We start from the raw sequence: 17,756 nt of genomic DNA on the forward strand, positions 1-17,756 counted from the left end.
GTGGGGCAGGGGGAGAAATCTGCTCATGGGGCCTGGGTCGCAGGACACCCGCTGTGTCCCGGCCGGGCCTCACCCGGCTGCTTCTCAGCGCGTGATCGGGACTCGCGTCCACTGCCCCCCCCCACCTCAGCCCCACCGGAGAGCGGCAGGAGGGCAGGGGGCGCCGGCTGGTGATAAAGGGGCAGAGGGTGGGGCGGTAGATGGGGCGAGGAACCGGAAAGAGGGGGCAGCTTCGATACCACCATGATGGGCGCAGTAGCAGAGCCTGCCTAGAGATGGAAGGAGCTGCGGGGTGGAGGCGATACAGCCTGCACCGTTTGTGGGGCTCAAAGAGCCATTCGAGCCTGGCTGCAGCAGCCTCGGGATGACGGGACACGTTCCAGCCAGCGCAGGGTTGCTAGGAAGGGCTCGGTCATAGATTCCAAGGGGACCCATGTGATCACCTAATCTGCCCCCATGTCTAACCGGCCATGCGAATTCCCGGGTGGGATTCAGTTCCTGTCTGGAGGCGAGTGGGTTGTTTAGAAAAACATCCCGTCTTCATGTAAAGACTGTCAGGGATGGAGGCTCCGCCAGGACCCCTTGTCAAGGGGTTAATTACCCTCACTGTTCACCACGTATGCCTCTCGGACGGCTCTGTGCCATGAAAGCCCAGTTCCCGGAGTACAGTTCCCCGGAACAGAGAGCTGGTCTGTGGTCACAGCAGGTACAGCTGGGAACAGAACCAGGCTGCTTTGCCTTTCAGAGGGAACAGGCCCCGGTATGTGCGTCTGGAACCGCTCTAGCCCGACATGGCGCCGAGTCACCGTACAAGCCGCCTATGGCAGATTACGAGGCTGCTGACTCAGCACCGGGGTCTGTAGCGCGGGTAAGAACGGCTCATGCAGTTACATACACAGGGGATGTCTATGCTACGAAATTAGGTCGGTTTGATAGAAGTTGGTTTTTAGAAATCGATTTTATACAGTCGATTGCGTATGTCCACACTGAGTGCATTGAGTTGGCGGCGTGCGACCTCACTACCGTGGCTAGCGTTGACTTACGAAGCGGTGCACTGTGGGTAGCTATCCCACAGTTCCTGCAGTCTCCGCCACCCACTGGAATTCTGGGTTAAGCTCCCAATGCCTGATGGGGCAAAAACATTGTCGCGGGTGGTTTTGGGTACATGTCGTCAGTCGCCCCCTCCCTCCATGAAAGCAACGGCAGACAATCGTTTCGCGCCTTTGTTCTGTGCAGACGCCATCCCACGGCAAGCGTGCAGCCCGCTCTTCTCAGCTCACCGACACCGCTGCGGTTGTGTCCGGGGTGCTGCTGGCAGCAGACGGTGCAGTCGGCCTGCTAACCATCGTCCTCCACCGCTTCCGCTGCAACTCTGCTCTGCTGCTATTGCCTCGATAGCAAATTTCCCCATGTTGTCTGTCATGGGCTCCCGGGTACCTGTGTTCTTCCTTGGGAAATGTACGTGGTGCTAACCATCGTCCTCCACCGCTTCCACTGCAACTCTGCTGTCCTGGTGCCATTAATCCACCTCACGGGTCCTCTCGTCGTTCGGTATAAATATCTATTCTTGTGGCATCCGTCATCATCCACCGCTTCCACTGCAACTCTGCTCTCCTGCAGATGCCAGACCATGGCAAGCATGGAGCCTGCTCAGCTCACCGCTGCTGCGGTGAGCATTGTAAACACCTCACGCATTATCCTGCAGTATGTGCAGAACCTGCAAAAGCAGGCGAGGAGGCGACGACAGCACGACCACGAGAGTGATGAGGACATGGATACAGACTTATCTCAAAGCACGGGCCCTGGCAATGGGACATCATGGTGGTAATGGGGCAGGGTCATGCCGTGGAACGCTGATTCCGGGCCCGGGAAACAAGCACACCTGGTGGGGCCGCATAGTGTTGCAGGTCTGGGATGATTCCCAGTGGCTGCGAAACTTTTGCAGGCGTAAGGGCACTTTCATGGAACTTTGTGACTTGCTTTCCCCTGCCCTGAAGTGCCAGAATACCAAGATGAGAGCAGCCCTCACAGCTGAGAAGCGAGTGGCGATAGCCCTGTGGAAGTTTGCAATGACAGGCAGCTACCGGGTCAGTCGGGCATCAATTTGGAGTGGGTAAAACTACTGTGGGGGCTGCTGTGATCCAAGCAGCCAACGCGGTCACTGAGCTGCTGCTGTCAAGGGTAGTGACTCTGGGAAATGGGCAGGTCATAGTGGATGGCTTTGCTGCAATGGGATTCCCTAACTGATGGAACCCATATCCCTATCTTGGCACCGGAGCACCAGGGCCGCCAGTACATAAACCGCAAGGGGCACTTCTCAATGGTGCTGCAAGCACTGGTGGATCACAAGGGACGTTTCACCAACATCAGCATGGGATGGTTGGGAAAGGTACATGATACTCACATCTTCAGGAACTCAGGTCTGTTTGAACAGCTGCAGGGAGTAATTTACTTCCCAGACCAGAAAATGACGGTTGGGGATGTTGAAATGCCAATAGTTATCCTCAGGGACCCAGCCTACCCCTTAATGCCCTGGCTCATGAAGCCGTACACAGGCACCCTGGACAGTAGTAAGGAGCAGGCTGAGCGAGTGCAGAATTGCAGTAGAATAAGAACATAAGAACGGCCGTACCGGGTCAGACCAAAGGTCCATCTAGCCCAGTATCTGTCTACCGACAGTGGCCAATGCCAGGTGCCCCTGAGGGAGTGAACCTAACAGGCAATGATCAAGTGATCTCTCTCCTGCCATCCATCTCCATCCTCTGACGAACAGAGGCTAGGGACACCATTCTTACCCATCCTGGCTAATAGCCATTTATGGACTTAGCCACCATGAATTTATCCAGTCCCCTTTTAAACATTGTTATAGTCCTAGCCTTCACAACCTCCTCAGGTAAGGAGTTCCACAAGTTGACTGTGCGCTGCGTGAAGAAGAACTTCCTTTTATTTGTTGTAAACCTGCTGCCTATTAATTTCATTTGGTGACCCCTAGTTCTTGTATTATGGGAATAAGTAAATAACTTTTCCTTATCCACTTTCTCAACATCACTCATGATTTTATATACCTCTATCATGTCCCCCCTTAGTCTTCTCTTTTCCAAACTGAAGAGTCCTAGCCTCTTTAATCTTTCCTCATATGGGACCCTCTCTAAACCCCTAATCATTTTAGTTGCTCTTTTCGGAACCTTTTCTAGTGCTAGAATATCTTTTTTGAGGTGAGGAGACCACATCTGTACACAGTATTCGAGATGTGGGCGTACCATGGATTTATATAAGGGCAATAATATATTCTCAGTCTTATTCTCTATCCCCTTTTTAATGATTCCTAACACCCTGTTTGCTTTTTTGACCACCTCTGCACACTGCGTGGACATCTTCAGAGAACTATCCACGATAACTCCAAGACCTTTTTCCTGACTCGTTGTAGCTAAATTAGCCCCCATCATGTTGTATGTATAGTTGGGGTTATTTTTTCCAATGTGCGTTACTTTACATTTATCCACATTAAATTTCATTTGCCATTTTGTTGCCCAATCACTTAGTTTTGTGAGATCTTTTTGAAGTTCTTCACAATCTGCTTTGGTCTTAACTATCTTGAGTAGTTTAGTATCATCTGCAAACTTTGCCACCTCACTGTTTACCCCTTTCTCCAGATCATTTATGAATAAATTGAATAGGATTGGTCCTAGGACTGACCCTTGGGGAACACCACTAGTTACCCCTCTCCATTCTGAGAATTTACCATTAATTCCTACCCTTTGTTCCCTGTCCATTAACCAGTTCTCAATCCACATTTGGACATTGAAAAGTGCGCTGGCGCCGTTAACTGACTAGGTTAGACCTCAGCAAAACCAATATTCCCATTGTAATTGCTGCCTGCTGTGTGCTCCACAATCTCTGTGAGTAGGGGAGAGACGTTTATGGCGGGGTGGGAGGTTGAGGCAAATTGCCTGGCAGCCGATTACACACAGCCAGACACCCGGGAGGTTAGAAGAGCACAGCAGGGCGCCCTGCGCATCAGAGCAGCTTTGAAAACCAGTTTCATGACTGGCCAGGCTACGGTGTGACAGTTCTGTTTGTTTCTCCTTGATGAAAACCTGCCCCCTTGGTTGACTCTACTTCCCTGTAAGCCAACCGACCTCCCCCTTTCGATCACCGGTTTCAGAGGCAATAAAGTCATGATTGTTTCCAAATCATTCATTCTTTATTAACTCATCACACAAATAGGGGGGAAACTCGCAAGGTAGCCCAGGAGGGGTGGGGGAGGCGGGAAGCACCGGGTGGGGTGGGGGATGAGGGGAGGAGGGAAAGACAAGGCCACACTGCACTTCAAAACGTATTGAATGCCAGACTTCCATTGCCTGGGCAGTCCTCTGGGGTGGAGAGGCCGGGTGCCCGTAGCCCTCCCCTCGCGCTCTCGTTCTTGGGCGTCAGGGTGAGGAGGATGTGGAACTTGGGGAGGAGGGCAGGCGGTTATACAGGGACTGCAGCGGCGCTCTGTGCTCCTGCTGCCTTTCCTGCAGCTCCACCAGACGCCTGAGCAGGTCAGTTTGCTCCTGGATTAGCCTCAGCATTGCATCCCGTGTCCTCCCATCACGCTGCCGCCACCTCTCCTCCTGCTCCCGCCACCTCTCCTCCTGCTCCCGCCACCTCTCCTCTCGCTCCCGCCACCTCTCCTCTCGCTCCCGCCTCCTCTCCTGGCGTTCATTGTCGGCTTTCCTGAACTCTGCCACTGTTTGCCTCCACGCATTCTGCTGGGCTCTTGCAGCCTGCAAGAGTTCGGAGAACATCTCGTCGCACGTGCGTTTGTTTCGCCTTCTAATCCGCGCCAGCCTCTGGGACGGAAACGATCGGGGGAGCATAGAAACATTTGCAGCTGTGGGAGGGAAAAAAAGGGAGAGTTGTATTTAAAAAGGACACATTTTAGAGAACAAGGGGAAACAATTTCACACTGAATCAAGCGATTCACATTACATAGCACATGTGCGTTGGGTGCAAGGTCGCATTTTGCCTCTTATATTGAGGGCCGGCCGGTTTGGCGTGAGACATGACACACGCTCGGCTGGGCAGCAGAATTCGGCTTGCAGGCAGCCATGGGGAGGCAAAGGGGTTCGGCTTCTTCAGCCTTCGTAAGGTGTGGGAACGGTTTCAAACAGCAGCGCCCTCCTGTCCCATACCCAGCAAAGCCCCTTGGGTTGGCCATTTAAAGGTGGGGCTGAGGTTTTAGGCTGAATGTGCAGCACAATCCAAACCCCCCCCCCAATTCTCCAGGATGATTCCTTCAACCCCCCCCCCCCCACCGCGTGGCTAGTAGCAGGAAAGATCCCTGTCAGCCAAACAGCGAACAGCTCAGAACCTGCTCTCTCCTGGGTCTCATCTTACCAGCTGGGTGGGAACCACTCACCCCCATGAAGGGCTCTGAGTGCACTTCTGGCCCAGGGGCCGCTGCACGGAGGGGGGGGGGGTTTCTAACTCACACGGGCTCTCAGCCGCTCAGCCTGAGGGAGCAGCCCCCCTGCTCCCAGCAGCAGCAGCCCACTCAAGGGGGAACTGACATTTCCCGGAGCCGAGGGGGAGAGGAGCTGCTGATCCTGCTCCTCGGGACAGGGAGGAGTAAAAACCCGTTCTGCCCTGCCCTGGAGACGGGCCACTTTGATCTGCCCCGGGTGAGAACCTGCAGCCACGTGGGCTCATCTGCTGGCTCCCTGCCAAAACAGCTGATCGGCGGCGGCCCACTCCATAGATTGGTTAGAAGCAGCTAATCCAGCCGCCCCCCAAAGGTTCAGGGGGCTCCGCATGCCCCAGAGCTGATCTGCAGCTGCCACAACGGATGATCTCGGGTTACCACAGGTCCGTATTTCCCCGGACGTTTTGAGATATTTAAAAATTCCTCCCGGACAGGATTTTAGAACTAAAAAGCCGGACATGTCCGGAAAACACGGAGGTATGGTAAATTAATCATTAACACGCTGGCTTTTAAGGCCTGTATTATATGTACAAAGTTACACTCACCAGAGGTGCCTTTCCCGGGGTCGTGGTCCCGGAGTTCTCCCCATATAGAGATCAGATCCAGCACCTCCCGCTCGGTCCAGGCTGGATCTCCTTTGGGAGTCTGGGACTGCATGGTCCCCTGTGCTGAGGAGCTCGGCATGGTCACCTGCTGATCAGCTCCCCACGCTGGCCAAACAGGAAATGAAATTCAAAAGTTCCCGGGGCTTTTCCTGTCTTACCTGGCCAGTGCAGCCGAGATGAGAGTGCTGCCCAGAGCGGTCACAGTGGAGCACTCTGGGATAGCTCCCGGAGGCCAATAGCGTCGAACTGCGTCCGCACTACCCCAGATTCGACCCAGCGAGGTCGATTTTAGAGCTAAACCCCTCACCAGGGAGCAGTACAGAAATCAGTGATAAGAGCCTAAGGCTGCTAAATTCGACCTAGACTCGTAGTGTGGAGCAGGGTTTACACGGGGATAAAGGTGCCTTATGCTGGTCTAGTTTATTCCCCTTCCCATACAGGAATAGCAGCGCCAGACCTGCGTCTACACGAGGGGAAGCTGATCTGGTTTAACAGCCTGGCGTGGTACAGTCCGGGTTGCCAGTTTTGGTTGGATGTATTCCTGGAGGTTTCATCACAACATACTCTTTAATGAAAGATGAATCTTTAATTCCTGGAGACTCCAGGACAATCCTGGAGGGTTGGCATCCCTAGGTATAGGGCACCTATATACGGGTGCACTGTGGGCTGGGGTAGGGGGGCTGCTAGGAGGCTCTCGGAGTTGGAGGACCCTTGACGGCCGCCGTACCCGGCTTCTGTTCAAGATGGCGGCTCCCACGCGTACGGCTCCAGCGCAGCGGCGGTTGAGGGACAAGATGGCAGCGTCCTGCAGTACGGACGCGAGACGCACGCGTGACCCATCGGGGCTGCCGTAGCTGGGCCGGGTCAACATGGCGGCGGCCAGGACCGGGAGTGCGGCAGCGGGGGCCTGAGGCGCCGGTACGAGCCAGCCGGGCCGGGGGCCGCGGCAGGGTCGGGGCTGGGTGTCTGCGGCGCTCCCCGGGGGCTCGGAGCGGGGGGTGGGGGGCTGGAGCTCGCTCGCTCGGAGCGGGGAGGGGCTCCACGGGGGGGTGTCGCTCGGGGTGGGGGCGGGGCTCCCTGGGGGCTCGGGGTGGGGGCGGGGCTCTCTGGAGCTAGGAGCGGGAGCAGGGGCTTGCTCGTGGGGGGGGTTCCCTAGGGGCTCGGGGTGGGGGCGGGGCTCCCTGGGGCTAGGAGCGGGGGCAGGGGCTTGCTCGTGGGGGGGCTTGGGGCGGGGCTCTCGGGCTCGCTCGGAGCGGGGAGGGGCTCCACGGGGGGCGGGGCTCCCTGGGGGCTCGGGGTGGGGGCGGGGCTCTCTGGGGCTAGGAGCGGGGGCAGGGGCTTGCTCGTGGGGGCGGGGCTCCCTGGGGGCTCGGGGTGGGGGCAGGGGCTTGCTCGTGGGGGGGGGGGCGGTCTGGGGGCTCGGGGCGCGGGAGTGGGGGCTCCCCGGGGGCTCGCTCAGGCGCCTGCCGCGGGGCGGCCCCTGCCCCGCCCATGACCCCCCCCCCCCCATCACCGCAGAGCTGCGCCGGCGCCGGGCCCATGGAGAGCGCCGGGGAGCGGTTCCCGGCCGCGGCGGTGGCGGCCGTGCTGAAGCCCAGCACCGGCCTGCCCGAGGCGAGCCTGCAGGTGCGGGGCTACGACTTCGACCGCGGGCTGGATCACCGCGCCCTGCTCCAGTCCTACCTCACCACCGGCTTCCAGGCCACCAGCTTCGGGCAGGCGGTGCAGGAGATCAACAGGATGGTGAGAACGGGGGAGGCTGGGAGCCAGGACGCCTGGGTTCTGGCCTGGCTGTGGGAGGGGAGTGGGGTTGAGTGGGTAGAGCAGGACTCCTGGGTTCTGTACTTCTCTGCTGCTGGCAAGCCATTGCCCCGCTCTGTGCCTCAGTTTCTCCATGTCCCATTTCCTCCTTGAGGCTGCCAACGAGAGCCAGAGGGCAGGGGGCCGGTAGCTGGGGTGCCTGTGTGTGGGGGGGGTGAGTGCCCCTGACATGTGGCTGCTCCGGTTCCCAGATCGCGGCGAAGCTGGAGCCGCTGGGCGAGGAAGAGGAGACCCGCGCTGACCTGAACCCCTGCTGCCGGCAGCCCTCAGGCTGCACCATCTTCCTGGGCTTCACCTCCAACCTCATCAGCTCGGGCATCCGCGAGACCATCCGCTACCTGGTGCAGCACAACATGGTATGGGCCTCCCCCCCCCCCCACTCCCCTGTGTCCCTGAGGACCCCTCCCGGAGCCAGGCTCTGACACCCAGTCTGCTGCTATATCCTCCCATTCCCCTCAACCCCAGTGCTGGGCTCCGACACCTGAACAGCAGCCACCCCCACCCTTCAGCTGGGGGCTCCCAGCACTGGGGTCCCAGGGCGGGGGGGTCTGACAGGCAGGGGTCCCTGTGCCGCGCAGGTGGACGTGCTGGTCACCACGGCAGGCGGCGTGGAAGAGGATCTCATCAAATGCCTGGCACCTACCTACGTGGGGGAGTTCAGCCTGCGGGGGAAGGAGCTTCGGCAGAGCGGGATCAACAGGTACAGAGGGGTCGGGGGGGGCTGCTCCGGTCTAGCCGGGAGGGTGCACGGCTGGGAGGCAGGACTCCTGGGTTCTCTGGGAGGGCAGTGGGATTTCGTGGTTAGAGTGTGTGTGTGTGGGGGGGGGGGGGCGCGGGCTGGGAGTTCGGACTCCTGGGTTCAGTCCCTGGTTTGGGAGGAGAGTGGGGTCTAGGGGTTAGAGTGGGGAGGCTGCGGGTCAGGAACTGATGCTCTAGAGCAGGGGTCCCCAACCTTTTCAGGACCAGGGACCGGTCGGGAGCGCTCGTCCCGTGGCTCAGCTGGACCGCCCGCAGGCGTGCCTGCGGGAGGTCCACCGGCTCCGGTTGAGCTGCCGCAGGCATGACTGCGGACGCTTCGCTGGTCGCGCGGCTCAGCTGGACCGCCCGCAGGCACGCCTGCGGGAGGTCCACCGGAGCCCCGGGAGCAGCGGACCTCCCGCAGGCATGACTGCGGAGGCAGCGCTCGTCCCGCGGCTCCGGTAGACCTCCCGCCGGCACGCCTGCGGGAGGTCCACTGGGTCGGTTCGCGGCCCAGTTTCTAAGAGCCCGCGGACCGGTACCGGGCCGCGGACCGGGGGTTGGGGACCCCTGCTCTAGAGGTAAAAGGCTCCATCTCCTGTTCCCAGCCGCTCCGCCAGGATCCTCTCTGCTCCCCCCGATCTATGGGGATCAGGACATGCCAGCTGTCTCCCTGTTCCGTGGGGCAGAGTGAGGCTTGTGGAGAGGCTGAGTCCAGCTGGTTTTGGGGGGGGCCGGGGGCTGAACCTGCTTGTTTTTCTCCAGGATCGGGAACCTGCTGGTGCCCAATGACAACTACTGCAAGTTCGAAGACTGGCTCATGCCCATCCTGGACCAGATGGTCGCTGAGCAGAACATGGAGGTGAGAGCCAGGGGGTGGGGGAAGCTTCAGGGGAGGGGATGGTGCTGGGCCTATAGGACGCTGGGAGTCTCTGACCTGATCCCTACTCAACCCCGCCACCCCCCTGCCAAAATACTTGAAATGTGTAGATGGGAGGGGAGTGGTTAGAGAAAGGGGGCTGGGAGTCAGGATGCCTGGGTTCTATCCCTGGCTCTGGGAATGGAGCAGGAGGTCTAGTGGGTTGAGCAGAGGGTGGGTGGGGCACTGGGAGTCAAGACTCTTGCGTTCTACCTCTTGGGAGAATCACTTTCCTCTGTGCCTCAGTTTCCCTATCTGTACCATAAGGGGGAGAGCTGTGAGGATGAGCAGGTGAACGTCAATAACTCCCTCTGAGCTGGGGGGGCAGGGGTCGGGTCACGTCACCCAGGCAGGAGGGGGTGGATTCACCACAGCTTTGGCCCTTGGGTCCTGCAGGGTGTGAAATGGACCCCGTCCAAGATGATCGCACGGCTGGGCAAGGAGATAAACAACCCGGAATCGGTCTATTACTGGGCACAGAAGGTCAGTTGGGGGGTCCTGTGGTTCAGGGGTGCTCCCGGTCGTTTCCCCACTGGGGCTCCAGGATTGGACTGTTAGCTGAACACAGCGCCCCCAGAGCCTGGGTGAGCGGCTGCCCGGAGCGCTGCCCCTTTAAGAACAGGCTAGAGAATGGCTCAGAAATCTGCCACGTCCCCTGGCGGAGATCAGCAGCCTATTTCCTGGGACTTCAGCCCTTCCACGTGGGGGGCCAATCCACAGCCCCTCCTCCACCCCACGGGGGAACAAATCTCTCCCACCTCATGGCCCCAGCTACCCCATCTAACACCCCCCCCCCCCGTGTTCATAGATTATTAGGGTTGGAAGGGACCTCAGGAGATCATCTAGTCCACCCCCCTGCTCTACCCTCAGCCCACCCAATCAATCGCCATAGGTGGAACTAACCCAAACTCCCCGCCCCACACTCCCTGCCCCACTCGTGTGTCCCTTTGCAGAACAACATCCCGGTGCTGAGCCCGGCCCTGACGGACGGATCCCTGGGGGACATGATCTTCTTCCACTCCTACAAGAACCCCGGGCTGGTGCTGGACATTGTGGAAGGTGATTCTCTCCTTCCCCCCAGGCATGGGCCTTTCTCTGCAGCATCCTGATTGCTCAGTGCCCCCCTGCTTTAGACTGGGCAGGGATCACAGGCCCAATCCCGGCAGTGCTGGGGGGATTTCTAGTGGGGGCGGGGAACCCCTTGAAATCGAGCTCTTGGGAACCCCCTCTACATTACTGCAGAGCATAGAGATCGTCCCCCTGCTGAGACCTCCCACCCCAAACACGGTACAGAGGGGTCCTGGGTTCTAGCCCAGCTCGGGGAGGGCAGTGGGATTTAATGGTTAAGGCAGGGGAGGGGGCGGGGCAGGACTCCTGGGTCCTCCCCCTGGGTGGGAGCAAGCGGCAGGAAGAAGGGGGTCACCATGGTGTCTCTCTCTCTCTCGGCAGATCTGCGGCTGATCAACACCCAGGCCATCTTCGCCAAGAAGACGGGCATGATCATCCTGGGGGGCGGGCTGGTCAAACACCACATCGCCAATGCCAACCTGATGGTGAGGGATGGTGGGTGGGTGGGTGCGTCCTGCTGCCTGGGCTCGTGTGTGTTAACCCAGGTGGATCTAAGCGTCGAGTGTTGGAGCTGAAGCTACAGCACATTTGGAGGAGTAAATTTTTCACCTCGAACTGCACCTTCCCTCCCCCTGTCACGCGTGGGGAGGGGGCTGGGAGAAACCCGCCCTGGGGTCACGCTCCCTCTCTCTCCGCCTTGCAGAGGAACGGGGCCGACTACGCCGTCTACGTGAACACGGCACAGGAGTTCGACGGCTCCGACTCGGGGGCCCGGCCGGACGAGGCGGTGTCCTGGGGGAAGATCCGCATGGACGCCAAGCCGGTGAAGGTGGGCGTGGGGAGCTGGAGGGTGGCTGGGTTTGGGGGTGGGGGGCGGGGGGGAAGGATCTGGGTGCCTGCACTCATGTCCCTGGTCGCTCTCCCGGTGGCAGGTTTACGCCGATGCCTCCCTGGTTTTCCCGCTGCTGGTGGCTGAGACCTTCGCCCAGAAAGCCAGCGCCTTTGCCTCCGAGAAGCAGCGCGACTGAGACCCCCGGCCCAGCAGGGCACCGGACTGGGCCGCAGCGTGGGGAGTCCTAGGCCCCAGGAACAAATGGGCTCATACCCAAGCCCAATTTCCCCTCTCCCCCACCTGTCACCAGAGACTGCACCCACCCCCCAGCCTCTGCCCCTGTGGCTGTGCTGGGATCCCAGGGAAGGGGGGGAGGGTCTCAGGACTCCTGGATTCTCATCCCGGCTCTGCTGTAGAATGGGGGTGGCCTGGCCCGCCCTCAGGGGCTGTGAAGCTCGGTGCATTGAGGCCTTAGGTGAGGGCAGGGTTGTGACCAGCTCCCCCCAGGGGGTTGGCAGAGCCTGGCACCTGCCCCTCCCCACCCGCCTTGGGCCCCGTGGACTCGTGGCTGGGGTAGCAGGGCTAGGCCGGGTCCCGCTGACGCATGGCACGTGTTAAACATGATTTTTTTTATTCAGCTTTTGGGAAGGAACCACTGTGCTCCCATCCCACTGCACTGCCCCAGCGGTGTTAGCAGCGACGAGCCAGCCAGCCGGCTTGCACCGTGGGCGAGCAGCTCCCCGCCACCCGTTAACATCAGTGGCTGCGCTGCTGCATGTCCTGTGCCTGGCGCCCTAGAGGGGGGAACGCCCCTAGCGCAGGCTACCAGAGCCCTGTCGTGAGGGCAGCCTGGGGGGATGGGAGCTGGGCCCCGCTGGGGAGAGCCGGGGTGTGTTGGTTCTAACCTGCACTACGCACACCCCCTTTTGCAGTGGAGAGGGAACCGCCCGGCAGCGCTGAGCTCTGGCTCCCACAGGGAAAACAGAGTTTCGCTCCTGTCTGAGGCTGGTGCCCAGGTGTCAGTTTCCTCGCGGGGGGCTGGTCGTGCCCTCGCTGGAACGGAGCGGGGCCAGGGGGAGGGTGTCTGCGGGGTACTTGACCGAGGGAAAGGACACCTGGCAGCAGTAGCTGTGCCCAGCCTGGTGCTGGGCCCTGGGGGATAGATTTTGGGGAAGATTTAAAAAAAAAAAGCCCCAGATGGATGATGGTTAGAGGCCTTGGGGGGTCCCCCATTAATGTCTTCTGAAGTGTCCCCACCCCCAGGCCCTCTGAGCCAGTTGGGGCTGTGTTCAGATGCCCCCGTGAGGTGATGGTGGGGGACCAGGCGGTTAGAGGGGGCTGTAGGGTCACTGGTGCCGGGCAGGCCCAGGACTCCTGCATGGCTGGGCCCTGAGCTGCTGTGTAGGGCAAGAAGTCGGGCTCACCCTCCCCCTTCCCCCCGCATGCTATGCTCTGGGGCTCGCTGCTGCCGCCCCCCATACAGTCCTGGCTGCCCCCACTCGGAGACAGACCTCAATAAAGCAGCTGCCCCAAGGCTGAGTGTGTGTGATTGGCTGGAGGGACGCCCGATGCTCCAGCTCAGCAGGCCGGCGGCTGCTCCTCTGCTGTGTGGGTCTCCTCCCTCCAGAACTGTACGTGCCCCTCGGTGGCCGTGAGCAGGGCGGGCTCGCTGGGGTGGAAGGACAGGGACTGGACCACGCCTCTGCCGACGGGCAGGCTCAGCATCAGGGAGCCCTGCGGGGGGAGAAAAGACCCCCAGTGAGAATGACCCAGGGGCCTGACCCCCAGGGCAGGGAGTGGGGCCTCTGCCCGCTGCAGGCTAGACTCACCTCAACCAGGTCCCAGAAATACACCTTCCCGTCCTCCGAGCAGCTGGCCACGTGCGTGTCCTTCTCGCTCAGGCAGCAATCCAGCTTGTAGGCCGTGTTCTTGTGGCCGGTGTACCTGGAGCGGAACAGACCAGACAGGGTCTGCACGGGGGAGAATGGGGAACCCCTCCTGCTGTACCCCCCTGGATCACGCCCCAGGCTGGCCCGAAGCCACCTTTCCTTGTGTGCAGGGCCCCTGTGCGCTGAGCAGCGGCCCTGGATTTCAGAGGCAGGTGCCTAAATACCTTGGAGGAGATGGGGTGGGGGGGCTCTCAGTCAGTTGCTCACCCCCGCAGCAGGCAGTGTCTGGGTCTAAGACCCCAGACTCAGGGAGGGCTGCCCCCGAGAGTGAGACTCGTGTTGAGCCCCAGCTCCGTGCCCGAGGGGGAGGGGGAGGGGGAGTGTCCCCCACCCGTGCAGGCGAGGGGGTGACCTACTCTCCCAGCAGCTCGCCGGTGTCCTTGTCCAGCAGGCGCAGGGTGGAGTCCAGGCTGGCAGCCAGCGTGCACTGCCCGTCCTTGCTGAAACACACGCTGGTGACGGGGCCTGCAGGGGGACAGCAGCAGATGCTGGAGGTGGCGGAAACTAAGAGTTGGCACAGGGGGGTGCTGGGTAAAAGCCCAACCAGCCCCCCCCCCCCCGCCCCGCTGTGGGGACAGATCAGAGCCAGTGAACCATTCCTCCCCACCCCACCAGCCAGCCCCCTACCTGGGGTCCGGATCAGAGCCAGGGCCCCATTTCCCCCACCCCCCAATCAGCCAGCCCCCTACCTGGGGTCCGGATCAGAGCCAGGGCCCCATTTCCCCCACCCCCCAACCAGCCAGCCCCCTGCCCGGGGGCCAGATCATTGCCAGGGCCCCATTTCCCCCACCCCTCAAACCCCAGATCAGAGCCAGCCCCCCATTTCCACCACCCCTCAAGGCAGCCCCCTGCCCAGGGATCAGATCAAAGCCAGTGAACCACCCTGCAGCCAGCCAGCCCCACCCTAGGGCTGGATTGGAGCCAGCGCCCCTAGCGGGGAAGGGCCCTGGGTGTCGTTCCCTGACAGCTTGTTTCCCAGGTTGGAGCAGCATTGGAACTGGCGCCCCCTAGAGGCTATTCCCTACCCCTGAATCAGCCAAGCCAACCTCCCCTCCCCCAGGGCACCTGGTGTCAGGCAGCGGTGGGGGGATCTTTTGGGGGATTCGCTCTCCCTGGCAGGATGTTTCCTACAAGCAGGAATGGACCCTGGGCCATAGAGGAAGTCAGCCCAGACGATCACCACGCCCCCTTCTGGCCTTGGCTCCGTGGCCTCTCACTTACTTCCAACGTAATCCGAGTACAGCTGCCCTGCGCGCAGGTCGTAGCGCCGGACGCGGCCGTCCACAGAGCTGGGGGGGCAACGGGGAGGGGTTACAGGGCAAGTACAGAGGCTGTGATGCACACACCACCCAGGCCCAGCTGGGGCGCTCCTGGGACTGTAGCTGGAGGAGGGGGGAGTCGCCCCTGAACCAGCTCCTTTCCTGCATACGGCAACCCACAAGGGTCAAACGTGAGGCTGCACAGCCCTGGTGGGGGGGGTTACCTGCCTCTCCCTACCCTGGTGAAGGTTCTTCGGTCTGTGCCCTGGGGGCTCTGGCTGGTCTAACTCACGCTTGGGTCTACAGGTGAACTGCAGGGGCCAGCCCCGTCCTGCCCCAGCGGAGCGCCCCTCACCCAGAGAGGATCTCGTAATCCGACACTTTCAGGCTGGACACCCCGTCCTTGGCTTCGTCCAGGATCTGGATGGGGTCGGGTCTGCGGGAGCGGCAGTCCCAGCAGCGGATGCTGGAATCAATTGAGCCTAGGAGAGAGCACAGCGCAGATTCGGAGGAACAGCCTGGGCAAATCCCTGGCCGGATGGAGCCCTGCCGGGCCCCAGAGTTCCTTAAGGACCCGCAACGAGTCAGCTGGGGCTGGGGAGCCGCTTTGCTTACCCGACAGGATCACGGTGGCCTCCTCGTTGAACTGCACGCAGTTCACCTTCTGTGGGCGGAGAGGCAGGTCAGAAATGCCAGCCGGGGCCAAGTTCAGCGCACGGGGCGTGGCCCTCGAGTGCTCTCCCTGCGGTCGCTGGGCCATCCCCCGAGCAATCTCCCCCTAAGCCACACTGATCCCCTCACCCGCTCCTGAACACCCCAACAGCCCCCCATCTCCCCTCCCAACAAGCTACTCCACATGACCCCGAGCTGCTTCACCGTCCTATCACCCTCCCCGTGCCCACACTCAGGTGCTGCACCTCTCCGGGCGCCCCTCTAGGCAGCACCACCTCGATTCAGTCCCCACCCTGGTAGCAGGAAGGGTTAAGGCCGCCATCGGTCACCCCCACTGGCTGAGAGCAAGGGAGCCTCCCCGGACTGATGTCAGAACCGATGGGGCACCCAGCTACACCTGTAACTTGCGTTAAGTCCCAGTGGGACAGGGAGAGAGTAGCTAGGCCTCCCCCGGCCCCTCCCCACACACAGCCAAGTCATTCCCCACACGTAGCAGGCTGGCTGATAGCAGCCTGCGGCACCCCCAACCCAGGCAGCACCGCAGTAACCAAATGGGCCTCACCCCCGCGTGACCTCTGAACTTGCGGATCACCTGCCCACTGGCTACGTCCCACAGGACGACCGTTTTGTCGGCCCCGCAGGAGCAGAGCTGGCTGTTATCGAAGGAGCTGTGGGGGGAGCAGGAAGACAAGGTTAGGCTTTACCATGGGGATCTGACTATGCAGCGGGAGGTTACAGACGCGCATCTACGAGGCTTTGCATCCCTTTGGCATGTCGGCGTAGCTGTCCCCGTTTTACGGCTGGAGGAAACTGAGGCACATGGGGGGACGTGCCACACAGCAAATCAGCGACATCATAGAACCCAGGAGTCCTGACTCCCAGTGTCTCTCCTGCACAACCCACTAGAAACCACTCCCACCCAGAGCTGGGGACAGAACCCCGGAGTCCTCACTCCGCCTCCGCCAATACCCTTCCCCACCTGTTCTAACCACTTGCATGCCAAACACTCTAAAGCGGTTTTGATCCTGAAGTCCCTGGGGTTACGAGAGAAGTGGAGTCCGTCCCCTGCCCTTACCCAGCCGCATCCAACACTTCGTAGCCGTGGCCACTGTAGGTCTTCAGGAGGGTCCCCTTGTGGGGGTTCCACAGCTTCAGGGACTTGTCGCTTCCGCAGGTGAGACAGTAATTTCCATCCACTGCGGGAGACAGGACAGAGAATGACGCAAGGGGACAGCGTAGCAGCACCACAGCTTGTGCCTGCCCCACAAAGGCACCAGCCCCACATCCAGCATTTCCACCCCACAGCTGTCCTCTCCTCCCTGCTGTCCTCTTGCTCTGCATGGCTCTCTGCTAGTCCCACTCCTCCATGTATGCTCTCCCAGCCGCCCCCCCATGATGGAAGAAACTAAGGGCAGATCTCCACTAAGACACACCCTCCCCTCATTCCCACCAGGACACAACAATAAGCAACACACTTAATAGTCTGGACTCTTGACATCTGCTGGCATCAACAGGGCTCTAAATGTCCCACACAGCTCTGACTTCATTGACTTGACCCCACTCCCCTCCCAGAGCTGAGAACAGAGTCCAGGAGTCCTGGCCCTCATTTCAACCCACTAGACCCCACTGCCTCACTTCACGGGGCCCGTGAGGAAACACTCACCATTAAACCGCACTGCCCTGACCGCTCCCTGTTTGCACTCCAGATTCTGCACCAGCTTCTTAGGCAGCTCTGGCTTCTTGGGCTTCGGTTCAGGAAACGCCATGATGGGACCTACGGTGGCTAAATCGGAGAGATCTGGACTCTGCGAGCGTGGGGCTGGGGTGATGTGACACCACAGGGGTCAGCTGGGGCGGGTTACAAATCTCTCACCAGACTCCGGCTTGACGGGTGTCTCCCTGGGGGCTGGAGTTACTCGCTCACAAGCTGGTGCCGTCCTGGCTAAGGGAACGACAGGAAAGTGATTTGGTGGCTGTTGCTACCACAGGAGGCAGGGAAAAGGAAAACCCAACCCCCTTGGCTGGGTTTGATGCGCAGCCTGGGGGGGTCGGGGGCACACAGGGGTGATCCTATTAAGACCCAGGGAGCTGCACACATTTAGAGCCGTCCAGGACCCACCCCCTACAGAGCTGCGTGCAGTGTCCTTCAACCCACCCCTATGGCCTCCCCAGCCTTGCACCTATAGAGCCCCCTATAACCCACCCCTCCCCCCGTTCCTGCCAGCCCCTATAGCCTCCCCAGCCTATCACAGCCTCACTCATCCCCCCATAGGCTCCCGAGCCCCCTATAGCCCCCCCAGCCTATCACAGGCTCACTCATCCCCCCCCTTTCCTCTCCCCCACGCTGTACCTGAGGAGAGGGGCTCCGTGTCCGGCTCCCATTCCCGTCCCCCGGCTCCCTTGGTTCCGGCTCCCTTGGTTCCGCC

The 17,756-nt window shown here is 60.7% G+C and overlaps 3 protein-coding genes across 4 annotated transcripts; 1 reads left to right on the forward strand and 2 right to left on the reverse strand.

Annotated features, from left to right (window-relative positions):
* Nucleotides 1-4,234: 4,234 nt before the first annotated feature.
* Nucleotides 4,235-6,629, reverse strand: LOC123354049 (golgin subfamily A member 6-like protein 4). The gene is made up of 2 exons (XM_044995667.1): nucleotides 6,013-6,629; nucleotides 4,235-4,876 (listed from the first exon to the last, which is right to left on the reverse strand). The coding sequence occupies exons 1-2, from the start codon at nucleotides 6,149-6,151 to the stop codon at nucleotides 4,431-4,433; spliced, it is 585 nt and encodes a 194-aa protein (XP_044851602.1). The 5' UTR covers nucleotides 6,152-6,629; the 3' UTR covers nucleotides 4,235-4,430.
* A 948-nt stretch (nucleotides 6,630-7,577) lies between these two features.
* On the forward strand, nucleotides 7,578-12,984 carry LOC123353890 (deoxyhypusine synthase-like). Its single transcript, XM_044995347.1, has 9 exons — nucleotides 7,578-7,815; nucleotides 8,085-8,249; nucleotides 8,472-8,593; nucleotides 9,397-9,493; nucleotides 9,947-10,033; nucleotides 10,504-10,609; nucleotides 11,000-11,103; nucleotides 11,322-11,447; nucleotides 11,551-12,984. Exons 1-9 carry the CDS (start codon nucleotides 7,612-7,614, stop codon nucleotides 11,644-11,646), a joined length of 1,107 nt encoding a protein of 368 aa, XP_044851282.1. The 5' UTR covers nucleotides 7,578-7,611; the 3' UTR covers nucleotides 11,647-12,984.
* Nucleotides 12,065-17,735, reverse strand: LOC123353891 (WD repeat domain-containing protein 83-like). Of its 2 annotated transcripts, XM_044995350.1 has the most exons (10): nucleotides 17,681-17,735; nucleotides 16,994-17,272; nucleotides 16,406-16,526; nucleotides 15,893-15,998; nucleotides 15,274-15,322; nucleotides 15,014-15,140; nucleotides 14,621-14,688; nucleotides 13,756-13,864; nucleotides 13,280-13,394; nucleotides 12,065-13,184 (listed from the first exon to the last, which is right to left on the reverse strand). In XM_044995350.1, exons 2-10 carry the CDS (start codon nucleotides 17,094-17,096, stop codon nucleotides 13,029-13,031), a joined length of 954 nt encoding a protein of 317 aa, XP_044851285.1. In that variant the 5' UTR covers nucleotides 17,097-17,272; nucleotides 17,681-17,735; the 3' UTR covers nucleotides 12,065-13,028. The 2 variants fall into 2 exon arrangements, with proteins under 2 accessions (XP_044851285.1, XP_044851283.1); XM_044995348.1 differs by lacking the exon at nucleotides 17,681-17,735 and having other exon boundaries at nucleotides 16,994-17,428.
* Between the last annotated feature and the right edge of the window lie 21 nt (nucleotides 17,736-17,756).

Source organism: Mauremys mutica, chromosome 20, assembly GCF_020497125.1.
Source record: "Mauremys mutica isolate MM-2020 ecotype Southern chromosome 20, ASM2049712v1, whole genome shotgun sequence".
In the NCBI taxonomy this organism is placed as follows: domain Eukaryota; kingdom Metazoa; phylum Chordata; order Testudines; family Geoemydidae; genus Mauremys; species Mauremys mutica.

Excerpts from the sequence above, each read along its gene's own strand:
- LOC123354049 (XM_044995667.1), bottom strand. The coding sequence starts at position 6,151 with ATGCCGAGCTCCTCAGCACAGGGGACCATGCAGTCCCAGACTCCCAAA. Across the intron at positions 4,877-6,012 it reads CCCCGGGAAAGGCACCTCTG|CTGCAAATGTTTCTATGCTC; the intron begins GTGAGTGTAACT and ends TCCCTCCCACAG.
- LOC123353890 (XM_044995347.1), top strand. The coding sequence starts at position 7,612 with ATGGAGAGCGCCGGGGAGCGGTTCCCGGCCGCGGCGGTGGCGGCCGTG. Across the intron at positions 7,816-8,084 it reads TGCAGGAGATCAACAGGATG|ATCGCGGCGAAGCTGGAGCC; the intron begins GTGAGAACGGGG and ends TCCGGTTCCCAG. Across the intron at positions 8,594-9,396 it reads CGGCAGAGCGGGATCAACAG|GATCGGGAACCTGCTGGTGC; the intron begins GTACAGAGGGGT and ends GTTTTTCTCCAG.
- LOC123353891 (XM_044995350.1), bottom strand. The coding sequence starts at position 17,096 with ATGGCGTTTCCTGAACCGAAGCCCAAGAAGCCAGAGCTGCCTAAGAAG. Across the intron at positions 14,689-15,013 it reads GATTACGAGATCCTCTCTGG|CTCTGTGGACGGCCGCGTCC; the intron begins GTGAGGGGCGCT and ends TTGCCCCCCCAG. Across the intron at positions 13,865-14,620 it reads GTACTCGGATTACGTTGGAA|GCCCCGTCACCAGCGTGTGT; the intron begins GTAAGTGAGAGG and ends GTCCCCCTGCAG.